At 41.2% G+C, this 18,753-nt stretch overlaps 1 protein-coding gene across 3 annotated transcripts in view; it reads right to left on the bottom strand.

Annotated features, from left to right (window-relative positions):
- filip1l (filamin A interacting protein 1-like) overlaps positions 1-18,753 on the bottom strand; it is a 380,097-nt gene that overhangs the window by 29,230 nt on the left and 332,114 nt on the right. For all 3 annotated transcript variants that reach the window (XM_034174527.1, XM_034174536.1, XM_034174544.1), the window contains one exon: positions 7,318-10,147. In XM_034174527.1, the coding sequence (XP_034030418.1) occupies positions 7,318-10,147 (2,830 nt within the window). The remainder of the gene's footprint in view (positions 1-7,317; positions 10,148-18,753) is intronic.

The following is an 18,753-nucleotide window of genomic DNA, read 5'->3' as shown; positions in this document are numbered from 1 at the left end:
AAGCGGCAGTAACACTCCGTAATCTGTTTAATCCCCATAAAATCGTCCCTGAATTTATTAATTTTTTGAACAGTGTCCACCTGGAGGTCTCTCACAGTTTCGGGAAAAAAATTGATGCAGCAAAGCTCCAAATCGTTCAGACATTTATTCACAATAAAAATCCGCCGAGAGGGTGGAGCAGTGCTCACACAAAGCCTGCTCACAGGCGAATGACGCAACCGACAGGCATGAAAAAAACTCACGCATGCGCACGAGGGTTCAAGCTTGTCTGACGCAATCACACGTGATTCAATCCATATGGTTTTTAAAAAAAAATAATAAGGTCGGATACTTTTCTAATAGACCTCGTACGACTCCTGCTTCATGCGAACTTGATGCGCAATTCGACCAAATTCTTTTGACCCCTGTACAAACTGAAATGAACCTTTTTGTTATTTTTACCCAATAACATTCAGGTGTAGATAGTTAAAACTATGCCTTTTTATAATCTTTATGATCATACAATAGTGTGGTAGTACTATTTTTCAGTGTCATTGGAGCATTTATCAATTTTCATTTTGAAAACTGGCTGCCATGAGTGACATATTGAAAATTCATGATGGCCCAATATCCAATTTTATTTGAAATACTTTTGGCTTGGCTATATGTATACCAAGTTTCATGCTTTTATCACAAAAAGCATGATTATTTTGCCTATCTGCTGCACAATTTAACTGAGACCGTTCAATGTCTCATGGGTTAGAACACATAGAGAGCTGAGGTAGCTATATTTTCAGATTTCATTATTTTACTCATGATGCAATTTAGGCTTTCCTCAAAACAGACATGAACATTGTGAACATATTTTGTCAGAAAGGTGTTTAAAAGTACCGCTCATCCAAAATTTTATTAAACCCCCAAGCACCAATGGCAAAGTGCTGTGTTGTTTTTTTTTTTTTTGGCAGGTTTGGAACTTAAGCATTCAGTTGACTTCTGCCAGGTATAGCCGTTCATGTAAATGCTGACATAAATATAAATGAATGGATTGAGTATAATGAGATATTCTCAAGCCATTTAATTAATGTTAACTGTTGTATAGAAATTATTTTGCGGTCGAAAAAGTATGTTAAACTTGCATTGAAGGCAGTACTACACTAAAATTATGTTAGCATCTCCTGTCATATCACCATTGGCTGCTGCAGTGTTAACTGTTGAAAATAGTGCAGTTCTTCTACACCCAGTATGCCATGAGGATTTTGCTCAAGGACATTTGTGCAGGATGAGGGTTTGTCTGTGATGGTGGCTTAAGATAAGATGAGATAATCCTTTCATAGTCCCATGGCAGGTAAATTTACGATGTTACAGCAGCACAGGGACAGTCTTAGAACTACAGTGCAAGTATCCAAGAATAAGGTAAAAGAAAAATAATTACCAAGTACGAATGTCACGTTCTGTACAGAACAATATATATAGTTGAATAGATTACACTATATACAAGCAGAAGGAAGGAATGTTCCGTAATATTGCACCTAAGTGTGATGTTGTACACGAGTATACAAGTATGATTGCACACAATGGGCCTCATGTATCAACGTGGGGTACGGCGATATTTGAGCGTATATGGGGTGTACGCCAAAACGGCTGCGCTACTTGGCATTTATCTATGTGGTCGTTGGCGTACGCTGCACTGAAAATATACACCAGGTCGAGAGGTGGCGTAAATTATACACCAAAATGAACCAGCGCTGGAATCCACATAAAAATGAAGATGATCAACATGATAAACAGTGCCATTATACAAATCAATGCATATGTTACATAAATAACTCTTTCCTGATTATGCTACATAATAATCAATACAAATCCCGCTTTTGCGGGACTGTTATGGAGCACGATCCGTACGCCCTTTTCTCCAGACTTCGAGCCTGGAGCAAGAGCAGCGCAGAGCTTAACTTCATGTGGTGTGATCGTTTTAGACTATGAAATTGATAATAACAACTGTAGTTTCATCATTCCCTTAATTCGCCCGTGCTGCAATCAGGTTTTGTTGTCTCCATTCGGTTGTCACAATAAAATAAATACAGAAATACATTTAAAAAATAAAGAAATCTGACAGATTAGGCGTGTCTTATTAATTGAGCAAGCAAATATCCACATGTCAAGAATTATTGACATGTGAAAAGAGAATACAGTGGTCCCTCGCTATAATGCTGTTCACCTGTCGTGGCCTCAGAGTCTCGCAGAGTATTTAGTCCAATTTTGCATGCTTTTTTTTTTTTACAGTGTTCTGTGTTCTGCGTATCTGTTTATAAGAATCTTGTCACCCAGAAGAAAAAAGAGCGCCAACAACTACTCTTAACTGTTTGTCACTTGGAAACAAACACCTGCTGCAGCCAGGTGTGAGTGGGAAAAGGCGCAGCGCCAGGACGCAGAGGCGCGATCTGTGAAATACTGGTCAGTCACTATTAATAATTTCTTATGTGTCTGACCTCGTTCGTTGATTGTTAAAATGAATTCGTTAGTTCTAAATGCCATCATAATTATTTATAGGAAAACTTTCTATTTTTATTTCTCAAACAAATGTTTGGGCCTGAAAACAGTTTGGTATTATTTTCCTACTAAGGTTTGAACTTTGAGAGTGTTTACACACGAGAGAAAAGTGAGAAAATGTTCATGCCTGATTGAGAAAGTGTATAAACTGTGTAGTGAGGGGTTTTACAGCTTTGAAACGTCTATAATAATTGTAAAAAATAACGCTGCCTAACGTCGCGGTTTCGCGTATTTCGGGCTGTTTTTTAGAACGTAACTCCAGTGATTAATGAGGGACCACTGTAACACTTTATTGATTATATACTACAAAACAATTGATACGACGGCCACTTTTGACGCTCTATTGGCACGCGTCGTGATTGGTGAAGTTCTTTTTCATTGCTGTCTTCTTGGCTTCCATGTCGTAAAATGAGGGTGTGTCTGAAGCGGAGTCTGAATATTTATGGGCGTGTTTATTATAATTACGGTCGTTTTCACCCGCCGCATTTATCAAGGTCACGTCAGGCGTACGCCAGAAATGGGCAGGTGCGCACTGCTTGATACATGTCACGGCGACTTTGGTGTATTTCAAGTTTACGCCGTAAATTTACGCCACAAGTGCGCAACATTGATACATGAGGCCCAATATGTATTATTATTATTACAAATGGCTGAAAATTTTTGACTATAATGACATTAATGATTTGAGTGATCTGAGGGGTCTACTGTGCTGGGACTGTGCTGGTTGTGGAGTCTGACAGCAGCAGGAAGGAAGGACCTGCGGTATCGCTCCTTCACACACTTTGGGTGGTGCACCCTGTCACTAACGGAGCTTTCTAATGCAGTCAGGGTATCCCGCATGGGGTGGGAGGTGTTCTCCAGCAGGCATGACGGGTTAGCAATCAACCATCATTATTTGGTCATCCTGAGTGTTATGTATTTCACTGGACACTTGTGAGAACTTAGACTTGCTGAAATGAAGAGCTAGTCTGTTACTCCTTGAGATTAGTTTCCATCTGTATGGATTCAGTGAATAACAATTCTGAAATTTACCATGTTTTAAAAAGTATTGCCCTATTTCAATAATATGTCGACTTGGAAAAAAATAAATACATTGTAGCTCCACAGCAGCTTTATGGCATGCCAGTTCATAGTTTAATGAATCCCCGGAGCAGTTTCCATTGTGTCATTGAAGAGAAAAAGGAGTTCACATTCTCCTAGTTTTAACTCTGTCTCTCGGATTTGGTGCCATACACTATAAGAAGACACTGACATCAACACTTCAGAATACAAGAAAACTTTGTCTTTTCTTCTGGGGAAATGGACTATTCCTCAATCACTCTCACTCATCTTCAACTACTTACTCCAGTTAAGGGTTACAGGGGGCTGGAGCCTATTCCAGCAGTCATAAGGCATGAGGCGGGGTACACCCTGGACAGGACGCCAGCCTGTCACAGGGCCAGATATAGACAAACATAGGGTCCCTTTATTGAGAGAGTAGTGTCAAGGACATGGCACCATTTTGGGGCCAACTGTGCTGAACTACTGAATGAACCTTTCATGTTTTCACATACAGCAACACATCCAGGTACAGGTTAGACCTGTTCAAAATGTCAAATGTTAAAAAATCTTTTGGGCCACATGTTGTTCTTGTTCCACTAATAAAATAAAAGATCTGTGCCAAATTTTATTGTAATCAGACATTGTTTAGGGGTTGGCCACAAAGCAACAATTTTCCCCAAACAAGCAATGTCCAGTAATTCCAGTAATGTTCTCCTCTGGGTGACCAATCAACCACCACTTCTTGCGATTAGAAGCCATCACATGTACCTGTAAAAGAAAAATAATGGCATCAGAGTCTTCTCCCGTTAGGGTGACGTTGCCTTGCCAGCAGAGGGAGAGGAAAATGTGTCACTCTGGGGGACCTCTAAGTCTTACCTGATTGAGTTTAAATTTGGTCTGCACCGATAAAACTCCAAGTGGAACAAAAACAACATGTGGCCTGAAGTCTCTCACAACTTTTATTTTTTTACTATATAACATGAACAGCCCTAGTATACGTACTATCACAATAAATCTAAAAATAGTTAAGCTATCAAATACGCATAAATTTACAATTTACGATGATTTATTTAATGAATTTAAAGACTGATTTACACTTTTGTAACTCCATGTCATGCAGTGACATGCGTGACAGTTTTAAAGTTCTCCCTCGTTGGATTATGCTTTATTATGGATTAATTTGACCCTCAACAAGCTTTTTGTTTTACAATCATCACCTCTAATTCAAACGCAATCTGTACAAATTCCTCTTTTTCTGACTCCATGTTGTAAATTTGTGGACTTTTCTGCCAAATGTATGTGATCTCGAAATGTAATCAGTGTGCACACTGCAAAAACTATTAAAATATGAGAGGAAAGAGTGAAAGCAGAAAAGTGTTAAATCACAGCCTTTTGTGTCTGATTTAACAGGTACACGTCAGGCTGCAGGTCCAAGTCTGAGCACGGTTTGAAAAAAAATAAACGGTTGGGCTTTTAATCACAGAAATGACTCCAGTCCCACTTTTCTCAAATCTGTGTCTCAGAGCACTGAACTTTAATTTTGTACCTGTGTTATTGTGCACATCCAGATTGGTTGGGGTTTTTAATAGAAATGCATTGCAATTGAACAGGACATTTGATCTGAGGTGAGCGGAAATCTGTTACACAAAAACCATTATATACGGTGTTTATTACATGGAAAACCAGACAAAAACATTGGGACTTTTTTTGTCCAGTGCCTGCAAATATCCGGTTTATACAATGACGGTTTAGGTGAGTTTTACTGTACATGGGACTGAACAATAAATTTACCTATCTCTCAAAGCTTTGATGATGAAGTAGCTTCCATCCCACATGGCTGACTTTATTTTCCAAATTTTTTCTTCTATTCAGACCTGAAGGGAATCTGTACATCCTGAAGCCCTTGTTCTGTGTATTTGTGCATCTATATGCACAGCAACCTGGAATATTCAGCGAATAAATAAATAAACTAGCTGGATTTAAATGCATACAGATTAACGGCGAACGCTATTTGACCCCAAGATGGCACCACGAGTCATGTGACTTTTTTTTTTTCAACTCGTCGTGTTGCTATTCTCTGAATAAATGGACTCTAGGCAAACAAACACATTCACACCCGCACCGCCGGGACAATTTAAAGTTTCCAATCCACCTACCTACCTGCGTGTCTTTGGATGTGGGAGGAAGCTGGAGCACCCGGAGGGAACCCACGGGGACAACATGCAAACTCCACACAGAAAGGCCAAAGGTGGGAATTGATCCCATGACCTTCTTGCTGTGGAGCCACAATTGATGTATCGTCTTTGGTGTTGAGTGCTTAATCAGGAAAAATGCTTGGACCAAAGATCAAGATATTCTTTTGCTGGCATTCTTTAAGGAATAACAACACTTTACATTTCTTTCTCTGCATCTCTCCACCTAGTCCTGAGTCTTCTCCAGGGTCTCCTCCCAGTTGGACATGCCTGGAACACCTCCCTAGGGAAGTGCCCAGGGGGCATCCTTATCGATTGCCCAAACTACTTCGGCTGGCTCCTTTCAAAATGAAGGAGCAGCGGCTCTACTCCGAGCTCCCCACGGATGACTCATCTTCTCACTCTATCTTTAAGGGAGACACCAGTCACCCTCCTAAGGAAGCCTATTTCGACCGCTTGTACCCGCGATCTAGTTCTTTCAGTCATGACCCAACCCTCATGACCATGGTCATGTTCATGGTCAACTTTTGGAGTGTGGGGAAAAAAGAGGACCCACTTTGATGGAGCCACTCCAAAAAGTTAATGGTTTCTGCCTTGGTCCAACCTTCCACCAAGTTTCAATGAAATTGATTCAGTATTTATTGTGTAATCCTGCTATCAAACACACGGACATGGGTGAAAACATAACCTCCTTGGTGGAAGTAAAAATATGACATAATCAACTTGTTGGCAAAAGTGTGTTGAAATCATCAGTGATTGTGTTATGTTTCTGAAGTGGTAAAGGTACAATACATAAATGCATTGTACCTTTAACCCATGTGAAAATATGGGTTGTATAAAAGATAAGGCACGCAACAATCTTCCAACTCAAACCACCAGTTTTAGACCTCTGAGGTCCAACTGACTGACAATGAGTACAGGGAATCGAAATAATAATAATAATAATTGTTAAGAAATTACTGTGCATGCACCAAAATGGACTCAAACAAGTGGCTTCAATCAAATAGCATCTTCCTCAGATTATGTTTAATTTTACACAATCAAAGCATCCTGGGTTTAGTGAATAACTGAAAATGGCAAGCATGGATGACAAACTAAAACATAACACTTTTTGCACATTTTAATTCTCACAAAATCAAACAATCAGAATGCAGTTTGGAATATGGCGTTTATAAAACTGGTATGATACATCAGTGTGAATAGTCTATATGGCTAATTTGCCATGGAGTACATACAGTAAGTGCACATAAATTACCTAGTGTAATGTCAGATGTCCAAATGCTACCTAATGTTTTTCTTTCTCTCTCTCTCCTCTCATGCAGGCACACATTTGCTTGAAATTAATCACACACAACCAGAACCAAGCAAACCAAAGATTAAGGGGAAAAGAAAACATTGAAACCTAGTTTGAAGCAAAAGTCAAGTTAAACAGACAACTGTATCAGGAGGTGCTTTTGGGTATCAGGTTGGACAGCATGTCACAGGCAGGATTCACTACGAGGGTATGGGATGAAGGGTTTTGAGGGTTATTGGGTCAGTCATAAGCATTACTTACTGTAATTTGAGATGGCCTTTGCATTGAGGTGGAGGTGGGCTTAATCATGATGCTACTTGTGATTTTGCTGTTGCCTTTGGCAGCAGGAGTGCTACAATTGGCCAGTGCCTGAGTCCTCTGCTCCTGGAGTCCAGGTGTGTGGCATGGACTCAGAGTCTGTGATGTGCTGCTGATGCTCTGAATGAAGGGGCTCCCTAAATGAATGTGGATTTTGTTGTCCTCTGTGGTGAAGACATTGGGCCCCGAGCTGTTAGATCTCTGGACCTGCCAGCTGCTCTGCCTTTCAGGGGTCACACGGAAGACAGCATGTCCTCCAACCACCTCCACTGGCTCTGTGGACAGAGAGCGGTCTGGAGTGCTGGTTGTGACTGACACAATTTGTATTGGTGACATTGCTCTGTCTGGTGTTACAGAGCCACAAGAGTCTGGTGCCATTGTTCGGGAGTATGTTGCCAAAGTGAAGGGGGATAGAGCTCTATCTGGGGAAGACAATTCATCAGACACTGGGGAACCTTTCGATTTTGTTGTTGGGGAAATAGATTTCATTGTCGGGGAAATGGAAGCGTTCTGAATGATGGTGATTCTCTGTTTCGGTGGACCTCCACTAGTGGGTATGACAGCAGTGCTGGTGAAGGACTGGGTGCTTTCTGTGGTTGGGCTGGTGATCTCTAGTGTAGCTGTGTTGTGTCCATGGTCAGGAGTCACTTTTATGTGCAGAGGCTGCCCAGGACTGTGGGTGAGCACAACATCTCCAGGCGGGATATGGTTGCCATTGTGCCGGGGTTGCACTTTACCATTTACTTGATGAGGACTCTCTTTGTTCTTAAGGAATGGCACTCGTGCTCTTCTCGTGTTGTTCAGGTTATTTACATTATTGATGATGGATGGACTGCATTTGGAGAGCTGGAGCTCATTACTGTAATTTGCATTGTCCTCTGGTTCGCTCTCGTCGTACAGTTTTCCATTGACCACAGCGCATTCCAGTGGCAGTGTCTTGGATGTGGAAGATGCCAGGTCAAGAGGTTCTGTCTGCACTTCCTTGGTGGAAACATGCAGATCAGAGAAGCGTCTTCCATTCATGCCAGGTCGGAGACTTTTGCTAAATCTTCTGTATCTCTCAAGTTCTCCAGTAAGCATCTCCATTTCTCTAGCCAGTTCTTTGTTTCGGACCTCCTGCTGAGTCAGTTTTCTTTGCAGTGTTGAGTGGTCGTTCTTCATGCGGCAAATGGATTCCTCAGTTCCCATGTAGTCATGAATTTTTTCTTTCAGAGCTGCTACCTCTCTGGTCAGATGACTGGACTTTGCCTCCTCTTCTTTCAGGCGTTTATAAAGAACATGCTCTTGGTTGCAGTCCTTCTTTTCAGCCAGCTGGTACTTTGAAAGCTCTTTTCTGGATAATTCTAGCTCCTCCATCAGTGTTTTGGCTTTCTCTTGCTCATGACTGAATTTTTTCTCCAGTGACTCAAAAGCTTCCATTTTTAGTAGGTCTCCTTCTACCACCTTCATGTCTTTTAATTTGCATCGCAGGTGTTCGACCTCCTGTGTCAATTCCTTGACTTTATTGTCTTCTTGCAGGAAGCGGTTGGCAATGGATGCTTTGTTATGATCTTCTTTGGCTTTATGCCTCAGGTATTCTCTTTCTATGCTCTCCAGTGATTGTAATCTTTTCTTCATCATGCTGATCTTAGACTCCAAATCACCATGTTTTTCTTCCTCAGCCCTCAGCTTTGCCTTCAGGTCATCCCTTTCCTTTGTAGCACTGCACATTTTCTCCTCGAGCTCAGACTTTGACCTCAGTGCTTTCTTGCTCTCTTCAATTAGCTTCTCTGTGACTGAAGTAACTTTGTCCTGTTCAGCCTGAAGTTTGCCAGTGCTGTTTTGGACCTTGTTCTCCATGTGTTTTAACTTCTCTCCCATTGTTTTTCTTTCGTCCACAAGCATGACCGTCAGAGTCTTTAACTTGGTTAGATCTTCTTTCAGTGTCAACTCCGTCTTTGCAAGTTGGCTTTCAGCAGACTCAAGTTCTTTGACCCTGAGTTTCAAGACATCTAGCTCAGTGGACAGAACCTTTGACACTGTCCTCTCTTTCTCCAGGTTGCTTTTCAGGGAATTGCACTCTTGTTTGCTCTTGCAGAAAGCATCTTCTAGTTTTTCTAAGTCCATTATTCTCTGGTTCAGTTTATCAACTTCAATTTTCAGGCTCCGGCTTTGTTTAGACTCTTTCTCCAGTTTCTTATTGAGGTCCCTGCAGTGGTCCTCCATTCTGATCAGCTCTTCATCCTTCCCTTCCATTTCAAGCACCCTTTTCCGTAACTCTTCAAGTTCAGACATCAGGCTTGAGTTTCCACATTCGCCACGACTAATTTTGTCCCTCAACTCCTGCAGTTCATCCTCAGCTCTGCGCAGAGTCTTGTTAGTCTCCTCCAGCTCATCGAGCTGCCTGCTGAGAGTTGACAGTTTCTGGCGGAGCTGCCGATTTTGAGCATCTTCACTTGCCAGTTTGGCGGTCATTGTCTCTTGTTCCTGGTGGTATCGGTGAGCTTTTTCACGCAGCTCAGCCTCTAAGCGAGAGACTTTGAGTTCCTTTTCCTGTAGACGAGCATTAGCTGTGTTCAGCTCCTCCTGGGCTTGTGAAGCACTTGCAGTTATTTCTTGAACCTTTGCTGTTTGCTGGTCCAACTGTTCAGTCAAACGCTGTTGTTCATCTACAACCATCAACGCAAATGACTTGAGTTTTGTCAGCTCCTCCTTGAGACCTGTGACCTTTTTGTTGTTTTCTTCCTCTTTTCTTTCTTGATAGGCCTTCTCCTGGTCAATTAACAGCTTCAACCTGTTAAAAACACAAAAACAAGGCAAAAGTCATTTTCAGAATTGTTTTGCAAGCAGTTAAAGTGCAGAAGGAGAGAAAACTGAAACCCCTACAAGGAAGATTTCATTATTGCCATGTTACTTTTCTGCTGCATTTACATTGCATAATATTTGAAATATATTTATTGTGCTTTGCTTGTTTTATTAAATTTCATGAATGTTTAAATTACCTTTGGACAGAATCACCTTTTAAATGGTACACCCATGCTGTCAGTACCCATTGGACCCACTTCTCCAAACACCAACACACCATAAACACTGTTATTTTGCGTGCATTTCTGCAGAGAACTAAAGGCTTTATGTCATGGAAAATTTAACACATCATAAAAAACTTTGCTTTAAGTCCCTCAGGTTGGTCAACTGAAATACCTGTGGTTACATTTTTTTTTTGTTCCCTTGTTGGCAGCTAATTCTCCTCAGGTTTGGAAACCCGAGTTACTGCTGTAAATATTTGTGCACAAGTTCAACAGTCAGTGAATTTCAAACAGTTTCCATCGTATGTGGGGCGTAGCATGAGGTCTATTATGTGCTGTGGGAAATAATGGAAAAGACTGAGATGTGATGACATGATGTTGATGATAACCCCTGAAAATGATATTCTCAGCAGACATTGCCTGCTGAGAATAAACTATAAACTATTCAACCAGAAACAGAATTACCTTTTTTAATGACAAGCAGTGACATTTATTAAAAAAAGAATAATAATATCAAGCATACAATCCTGTGACTTTCAGTGTTTAAAGAACAACTGTTAACAGAAGAACAATGTGCTCAAGTAAGTCAGGAGCTATACTGTCCTTAATTTTAGAATTAAATGTCATTTTACTTCAGTAAAATTTGCTGCAACATGTGGATTTTCCAGGTCAAGTCAGTTTCCTGTCCTGGTGCATCCACCACACTAAGGAACCTTTTAGAGCCTGGATGGCAACCACCCAGTCCCTAAAAGCATTGAATAGAGTAGGAGCCAGAACACATCCCTGAGGAACACCAGTATTCACGCACAGTAAGTTTGTATGGGTTGGTTCTCAGAATGTCCCAGAGAGCAGCCTAGTAAACAGACTCAAAGTTTGTGAAAATCATCAAAAGCTGAAAAAAGCACTGCCGGTATTTAAGTTTCAATTCAATGAGTCTTCTCAGAGCTTGGATGCAGAGAATGGTTGACTTCTTGAGAGTAAATCCAGACTTCTCTGGTTGCAGATTTGCCTGATTTGCAGGAGATATCTTTGCAAATATTCTGTGTCAACTTAAGGTGTGACATTAAACTCATGTCCATGTCAAACCGTCTTGCTACTTCTCAAATTTAAGGTGATGGATATATACAATGTCTAAAATGATAATGGCTATCATATAATCTTGGGGATATTAATGGAGGACACTTCATGAAAGCATGTCGATTCTGCATGTCCTCTGATCCTAGCTGAAGATAACACTTAATGGGCCTCATGTACCAAAGTTGTGCGCACCTGCCCATTTCCGGCGTACGCCTGACGTGACCTTGATAAATGTGGCGGGTGAAAACAATCGTAATTATAATAAACACGCCCATAAATATTCAGACTCCGCTTCAGACACACCCTCATTTTACGACATGGAAGCCAGGAAGACGGCAAAGAAAAATAACTCCACCAGTCACGACGCGTGCCAATAGAGCGTCAAAAGCGGCCATTGTATCAATTGTTTTGTAGTATAATCAAAAAAGTGTTACAGTGGTCCCTCGTTTATCGCGGGAGTTACGTTCTAAAAATAGCCCGTAATACGCGAAACCGCGACGTAGTCAGCGTTATTTTTTACAATTATTATAGACGTTTCAAAGCTGTAAAACCCTTTATACACTTTCTCAATCAGGCATGAACATTTTCTCACTTTTCTCTCATGTGTAAACACTCTCAAAGTTCAAACCTTAGTAGAAAAATAAGACCAAACTGTTTTCAGGCCCAAACATTTGTTTGAGAAATAAAAATAGAACGTTTTCCTATAAATAATTATGATGGCTTTTAGAACTAACGAATTTAATTTTAACGATCAACGTACGAGGTTGGACACATAAGAAATTATTAATAGTGATTGACCAGTATTTCACAGATCGCGCCTCTGCGTCCTGGCACCGCGCCTTTTTCCACTCACACCTCGCCGCAGGTGTCTGTTTCCGAGTGACAAACACAGTTATGAGTAGTTGTTGGTGCTCTTTTTTCTTCTGGGCGACAAGATTCTTATAAACAGACACGCAGAACACAGAACACTGTAAAAAAAAAAAGGCATGCAAAATTGGACTAAAAACTCTGCAAAACGGTGAGGCCACGAAAGGTGAACCGCGTTATAGCGAGGGAACACTGTATTCTCTTTTCACATGTCAATAATTCTTGACATGTGGATATTTGCTTGCTCAATTAATAAGACACGCCTAATTTTTCAGATTTCTTAATTCTTAAAATGTATTTCTTTATTTATTTTATTGTGACAAACGAATGGAGATGACACAACCTGATTGCAGCACGGGCGAAGGGAATGACAACACTACAGTTGTTATTATCAGTTTCATAGTCTAAAACGATCACACCACATAAAGTTAAGCTCAGCACTGCTCTGGCTCCAGGCTCTGGAGAAAAAGGCGAGCAGCGCTTTCTTTGCGGTCAGCGCTGTGGCCACGGATCGTGCTCGATAGACCAGCAATCCCGCAACAGCGGGATTTTTATTGATTATTATGTAGTATAATCAGGAAAGTTATTTATGTAACATATGCATTGATTTGTATAATGGTACTGTTTATCATGTTGATCATTTTAATTTTTATGTGGATTCCAGCGCTGGTTCATTTTGGTGTATAATTTACGCCACCTCTCGACCTGGTGTATATTTTCAGTGCAGCATACACCAACGACCACATTGATAAATTCCAAGTAGCGCAGCCGTTTTGGCGTACACCCCATATACGCTCAAATATCGCCGTACGCACGTTGATACATGAGGCCCAATGTGTGTAATTAATGTGATACACCACATTTAAAAACAAACAAACTTCCCCAATCCCTCAAGATGCAAAAGGGGTATAAGACTGGGAGAGAATGCACAGACCCTAATTTGACCAAAATTTGTTCTTGCATCTGTGGTTTACAAAGGAGGTGGGTGGAGAGGGCCATCGAGGTAAAAAAGTACACCTTTGTTGTTAATACACTCAACAAAAATATAAACGCAACACTTTTGGTTTTGCTCCCATTTTGTATGAGATGAACTCAAAGATCTAAAACTTTTTCCACATACACAATATCACCATTTCCCTCAAATATTGTTCACAAACCAGTCTAAATCTGTGATAGTGAGCACTTCTCCTTTGCTGAGATAATCCATCCCACCTCACAGGTGTGCCATACCAAGATGCTGATTAGACACCATGATTAGTGCACAGGTGTGCCTTAGACTGTCCACAATAAAAGGCCACTCTGAAAGGTGCAGTTTTATCACACAGCACAATGCCACAGATGTCGCAAGATTTGAGGGAGCGTGCAATTGGCATGCTGACAGCAGGAATGTCAACCAGAGCTGTTGCTCGTGTATTGAATGTTCATGACTCTACCATAAGCCGTCTCCACAGGCATTTCAGAGAATTTGGCAGTACATCCAACCAGCCTCACAACCGCAGATCACATGTAACCACACCAGCCCAGGACCTCCACATCCAGCATGTTCACCTCCAAGATCGTCTGAGACCAGCCACTCGGACAGCTGCTGAAACAATCGGTTTGCATAACCAAAGAATTTCTGCACAAACTGTCAGAAACCGTCTCAGGGAAGCTCATCTGCATGCTCGTCATCCTCATCGGGGTCTCGACCTGACTCCAGTTCGTCGTCGTAACCGACTTGAGTGGGAAAATGCTCACATTCGCTGGCATTTGGCATGTTGGAGAGGTGTTCTCTTCACGGATGATGCGAAGGAGATGTGTTGCACTGCATGAGGCAAATGGTGGTCACACCAGATACTGACTGGTATCCCCCCCATGAAACAAAACTGCACCTTTCAGAGTGGCCTTTTATTGTGGACAGTCTAAGGCACACCTGTGCACTAATCATGGTGTCTAATCAGCATCTTGATATGGCACACCTGTGAGGTGGGATGGATTATCTCAGCAAAGGAGAAGTGCTCACTATCACAGATTTAGACTGGTTTGTGAACAATATTTGAGGGAAATGGTGATATTGTGTATGTGGAAAAAGTTTTAGATCTTTGAGTTCATCTCATACAAAATGGGAGCAAAACCAAAAGTGTTGCATTTATATTTTTGTTGAGTATATGTAGCAAGATTTGACTTCTAGTGGTGGCATAATGGTTTGAATGTTGGACTAAGATGCCAGCGATCCGGGTTCGATTCTCAATTGCAGCTACGCTCCCAACTGGCACTTTCAACAGGAGTGCTGGGGAGGAATGAGAGACACATGCCATGAGCCCTTCTGTAAACAAGCTTTGGGCTTTCGTTGGCTGCCCACGTTAAATAAGAACCTCTACCTCTATCTCTGGTTGAAAGCAAAAACTTATGATTTCAACAATGTTGTATGGCTGGGGGGCCTGGCTGCCTTTTTGTTTCTGTCTTTTGTTTTTCCTTCCAGGTGGCTTGCATTTGGGACTGAGTGGCTGTGTTGCTGAGGTTATCAGGACCTCACCCTGATCACCTGTGGCTCGTCAGGACTCACAGCTGAGGTGCATCTATATGGATTGGAACATGGTGGCATTTAAGACTAGAGTATACAGTGTGTATTTGCCAGAGACTCGACCTTGTGACCAGACGGGTGAGATCGTCGTCTCGGGAGCCATCTCATCATCAGTGGATGCAGAGAACGTCCAGGGTTTGATGCACGGTCTGTGAAAGAGGAGGGGGTGAGGTCTCACGCTCGTCAGCACACTTCCTGAGGTACGTTAGATTTTGTGACTAACGTTTATACAGTCAGTAAATGTGGTGTCCCTCACACCTTATTATATTGAGCTGTACGTTAGTCATGTATCGGCTTCCACTGCAGTGGAGTTTTGTGTACTGGATGTTCCATGCCTGCAGGTTGGGAAGCTGATTAGTAATTAAGCCAGGAAGTGTTTGCTGTTTGTACACCTTTGAGTGGTCTCTCTGTGTGTAGAGTGTGGACTCACATAATGGTTCCTTCTTTCACAGACTCGGTTTGTTGCGGCCACCTGGGGGGTGTCGGCGGGGTCCTTGGGTCCGAACGGCTTCTGGCTCCGGACCGTTAGCGCTGCTGGGAGCATACCATATCACCACCACGCCAGACCGCACACTCTTTTGTTGTTTTGTATCACATCATTGTTATGTATTAAATTCAGTTAGCCTTTGTACCGTGCTCTGCTTATTTCATACTGGGTCCTTCAAACGCTGGTCGGTTCTCCGAGCTGCGTCCGACACATAACAAACAAGAATCAAACCCTCAGTGTCTGATTTACAGTCCAGAGAATTGACCATGTGATCACCTAGCTAAATGTGAACATCATTGTCAAAAGTGGGAGGATGCTGGGTTTTTTTTTTTTCTCAAGCGATGTGTCTGCCTTTAGTGGTCATGTGACTTTCTGTAATGGAAATGTAAAAAGTTCAGGCGCAAAACCCCGTAAACGCCACACCCACGGAAAATGAGATAACCATTGCAAGTGAAAGCTTACCGAGGCTTGTATCTGACAAAACAAAATCAATTCTGCTGCAACCCATAAATCCTATGGTAAATGCAAGTCAAGATGCAGTTTGTATGCAGAACCCCGTAAGCGCCATCCCAGTTTGTGTGCAAAACCACATAGTGAACAGCGCACCACTCATTGGCATGTATTTCGGTCACGTGATGCAAAGATTGCGGCGCTTACGAGAGCTTCTCTGATGCTGCGTTTACACATAACGACAGCACGTCACGAATGCCACAAAGTATATATTCTTGGCTGCTGATCACGAATGTGATGATTTGAGGCAGAGTCATCAGGTGTCCTCGGGAACTGCTGCAACCTGTTACCATGCGTTATGATTAATGGAACGTGTTGGTGGAGCATAATCAGGAACCATTACGCACAGTCAAGAATAATGTTCCGCACTGTTGTGCACTATTGCGTGTAGGTGCAGAGAGGAGGAGGAGACTGAGAGAGCCAGATGTGTGGTTTCACAGGGCTCTCGTCTCGCTCGTTTTCCCAAACATCAGGCGCAGCAGCAGGTGGAACGCCTGCAGGAGTGCGCTGAGGAGCATTGCAACGAAATTTTTAGCCGACTTGGCATCACTGTACTCCTTCAGCATACTGCAGCAATGAAACTGTGGTGCAGCAGGGTTTAATTGTGTGCACATCAGAGAAGAATGCTGTCACACTCTATTAAGGATCGTCACTAATCAAGACAGATCAACCAATTATTTGCGACATCCACGACATGAGGTGAAATGAGGGTGGTGTGTGGCATTCGTGAAAGATTTTTTGACAGCCAAAAACATGCTCCACGAAAATCACGAATATCACGCACCAACACGCACTATTAAGAAACCTATTCAGATGCATTAAGTCACATTAAAAATATCAGGAATGTGCCAAGAATGATGCAAATATGACATTCGTAACACGTACTGCCTATGTGTAAATGCAGCATTAGCGTACATTAAAGTGATGGACTTACTGAGTAATGCAAACAAACTGAAGGTGGAGATACCAGGTTTTGGAGCCAAATCTATTAAAGGTTGCTAATTAACACATTTCTGAATAAAGGTTTATTTTTGAGATTCTGCTATTTTGTTCAGTGCACAATAACCATTTCATAACAAGAAATAATGATTCATGGAGATGTACAACTTCCATCAGGTAAATATCCTTATTTAAAACAAGAGTGGTCTGGTGGAGATACAGGGTTTTGCGCCTGAACTCTTCGTGTCATGTTCTGGCAAAGTGTCCTTTGAGGCCTGTTCTTGAGTGAAGTATAAACTGATTCAAGGATAGATCAGTATAGTTTGCAGTGAGCTGTAAGACAAATCAGAAAGTAGCTGAACTAGCTACCTGGCCTAGCCCGGGTACTACAATGGCTCATCAAGCTACAAACAGCTAGCTAGATTAGGGGCTTGAAAATTGAGTTGTTCAGCTTGTTTTCAAACATGGGATGTTTTCTAATAATGTGATCATCTGTAAATATTATGCTGCCACCCATTTAATGATGTTGCTAAACCATAGCCGTGAAACTCTAGGATAATTTCTATTAGACAGTAATAAAGCTGCAATATTTATCTTTCTACAAGTTCTGTCTATGTACAAACCCCACATATGTTGAAAGTTTGGCAAATTATATCAAATAAATAAAATAGTGTGTCCCTGGGGTTGGTGTCTGCATTCCAAATTGCCTGCCGCCTGAGAGGAAGGGTTGTTATGACTGCCGTGTGTGCAGCTGTCAGGCATTTTCACACAGATGGCCCGCTGGCATCGAACAGTCCTTTAATGAAGGGGTTCCTCTACTACCAACCAAAACCACCTTCTGCACTCCCCTACTTTTTTCATATGTATACTTAAAGGAATTCCCCCTCATTGTACAGCCAGTTACAGTCACACATAATTTATACAGAACCCCCCCCCCACACACACACACACACACACACACGTGCACAGACAGATGGACGGGGATCACTAATTCCACATGTACACTTTGGTGGTGGGCCATGATTTAAGTGTAGGGTGGGACTGTCTGCAGTAGCTACTAAAGAGTAAGAAGGGGACATGTGTAACTGGAGCCATGTGTTTAAATTGGATCCAGACTCAACAAAAGTCTAAGTGTTATTATAATATGTATACTAATTTATATGTATGCTGTTATTAGGGTGTATTATATATTATTATGTGTGTTATCTATGATTTATTTATTTTGGCTGGTTGATCGGAATTTGGTAAATACCTAAATATGAATTATTTTGTTCTGGATATATTCTGTAAATGTTCAAATAATTTGTCCTTAATATGTATGTTCTAATCAGTTATGGATTCGTTTTTTGTTGTTTTTTTGTTTTTTTAGCACAATATTCTGTGCAAATCAGGAGTCAGTTATGTTTTAATTATACAAATACAATTTTTTTTCTTGTTTGTTGACTTGAAAGCCATATTCATTATTATTTAGTATCAGCATATTGAGAAAACAGCAGGAAATTATAGACTAGATATCCAAGTCATCCTGCCCTATTTGTGAATGAATGAATGAATGATTTTATTCAGCACACAAAACTCCACATCAAAAAAGAAAAGATTTTACAGTAGCAAATGTGGCTGAAAGGGTGCAGGCAGAAGCAAAAGCTTATACACACCCACCTCTTTTACTATATATATATATATATATATATATATATATATATATATATATATATATATACCTAATACATACGCATAAGAACAAATACAAAAGGAACAAAGCACAGATCTTTGAGATTAATCAATGAATGGAATTTTCTCATCACAACAAAATAAAGAATAATGCACAATCCAAAGGAAATAATACTGAATCAATAAACTTAATTGGCCATACTGTAGCGAGGTATTATATTATTTTTATAAAGTATTTTAAAGCTGACTAGAGTAGGGCG

This window comes from Thalassophryne amazonica, chromosome 1 (genome assembly GCF_902500255.1).
Source record: "Thalassophryne amazonica chromosome 1, fThaAma1.1, whole genome shotgun sequence".
Lineage (NCBI taxonomy): Eukaryota > Metazoa > Chordata > Actinopteri > Batrachoidiformes > Batrachoididae > Thalassophryne > Thalassophryne amazonica.
Note: the sequence above shows the minus strand (reverse complement) of the source record. Positions and strands in the feature narration are given on the sequence as shown.